Source organism: Octopus bimaculoides, chromosome 30, assembly GCF_001194135.2.
Source record: "Octopus bimaculoides isolate UCB-OBI-ISO-001 chromosome 30, ASM119413v2, whole genome shotgun sequence".
NCBI classification, from domain to species: domain Eukaryota; kingdom Metazoa; phylum Mollusca; class Cephalopoda; order Octopoda; family Octopodidae; genus Octopus; species Octopus bimaculoides.
The window spans coordinates 494,892-496,884 of NC_069010.1; the positions used below are offsets into that span (position 1 = coordinate 494,892).

General features: G+C 33.1%; 1 protein-coding gene across 1 annotated transcript in view; it reads right to left on the minus strand.

Annotated features, from left to right (window-relative positions):
• Nucleotides 1-1,993, minus strand: part of LOC106876916 (insulin-like growth factor-binding protein complex acid labile subunit) — an 88,611-nt gene that overhangs the window by 72,426 nt on the left and 14,192 nt on the right. The window contains exon 4 of the mRNA XM_052978054.1: nucleotides 789-860. Coding sequence (XP_052834014.1) covers nucleotides 789-860 — 72 coding nt within the window. The remainder of the gene's footprint in view (nucleotides 1-788; nucleotides 861-1,993) is intronic.

The following is a 1,993-nucleotide window of genomic DNA, read 5'->3' on the forward strand; positions in this document are numbered from 1 at the left end:
ATATATATATATATATATATATATATATATATATATACACTGTGGGTATGGGTATATGATTACCTACTATGTATATTTCCTATCTAGTAATATACATGTTTCATATATGAGGACGTATTTGTCATGGTGTTGGGTCCTTTGTTTGCCTTGACAAAATGCAGATGTAAAGTTAACCCCGTTTGCATCCATGTTGGTTCTTGGTATATTGTTAAAGTATAGAAGACTATTTTTTGTCGTCATATTGTCTCAAATGTTCATTTAGTCCTTCCGCAATGCTCCTAGATGTCTCTCCTATGTATGTCATGTTCTTGTCTTTACAAGCACCTTCTATGCACCTTATACTGTGGATAATGTAAGAGATAATGTTGCCTGTCTCTCATTTACATATAGTAAACATTTTAACACTTTATAAAAGTTTGTTGAAAACACTCTGTATGTCGGCGTGTTTGGCAATGTGTGTGCGTATGCATCTCAGTAAGGTATTTCATTAGTGAGGGGATGATTTAAAACACTGTGTAAAATACTTGCTTTACTAGTATAATTTAATATTAATAATAATGATTTTTCTTACACAAATATAGACACATCAACAAACACATAGACGCCCACAAAAAATGCAAAATACATAATCACATGAAATCACGCTCTCACGCATAAAATACCGAAAACACGTTAAAGAGAGAGGGAAAGAGAGACAAAGACATAGACATACACAAGTAGGAATATGAAGATGTATAATCTCTAGTGATATTACGTTAATGAAATATTATTAAAAATATTGAACTCACAACATCCGTAAACTGGTAAGGCTGTGAAAGATTCCATGATCAATATTCTCGACCATATTAAGACTCAAATCTCTGTAACATACAACAAAGTATAAAGAAAATGGTAAACGAAAGTTTTCTTAGAAAATATTTAACATTTAGTTTTAAAATCAGATGAAAAACAGAATACAATGAAAGACAAAAGCCTAATGATGATGATTACGATGATGATGATGATGATGATGATGATGATGATGATGATGATGATGATGATGATGATGGTGGTGGTGGTGGTGGTGGTGTTGATGATGATGATGATGATAATGTTGATGATATGTGATATAGAAGCAGAAATTGATGGCAATATCAGACATGGTAAAGGAGTCATTCATAAAAGGTATAGAAAAAGAGGTAGTAGTAGTAGTAGTAGTAGTAGTAGTAGTAGTAGTAGTAGTAGTAGTAGTAGTAGTAGTAGTAGTAGTTCAAGGTCGTTGTGAATTATTGGCGAAGAAGAAGAAGAAGAAGAAGAAGAAGAAGAAGAAGAAGAAGAAGAAGAAGAAGAAGAAGAAGAAGAAGAAGAAGAAGAAGAAGAAGAAGAAGAAGAAGAAGAAGAAGAAGAAGAAGAAGAAGAAGAAGAAGAAGAAGAAGAAGCGGAAATCCCCTTTGAATGGATTGTTTATAATGTTAGCGTAGGTGTTATTCTGAACAGCAGTAGAAGTAATAAAGGTGGTGGAAAGGAAGATGACGACCTAGAAAATGACGGAGAAGTAGAGGGTTGGGGAGAAGAAGAGAAAGAGTAATAATAGAATGCAGGATAGTGTGATAGTAACTAGTCGAGTGAGCAGTGATTAGGATTGTTTTTTTATATTTTTAAAAAATGTTTATACTTCCTTGAGTATCTCTTTGGAGTTTATTATTTTTAACATGTGCATGTGTATTATTCTAATGTCGTGGTGGATTTGCCATTTGTTGAAGATGCGTTCAGAAAGGGTCTGTATTTTGTGATAAAGAGACAAACATTATAAACAATACATTCAAAAGGGATTTCTCAAGATTTCAAATCACTACTCCCGTCAACAGCAGGTCATTGTCACTTAACCAATCAATTAACACTCTGCTACTATCATAGCTCTTCTTCTTCTTCTTCTTCTTCTTCTTCTTCTTCTTCTTCTTCTTCTTCTTCTTCTTCTTCTTCTTCTTCTTCTTCTTCTTCTTCTTCTTCTTCT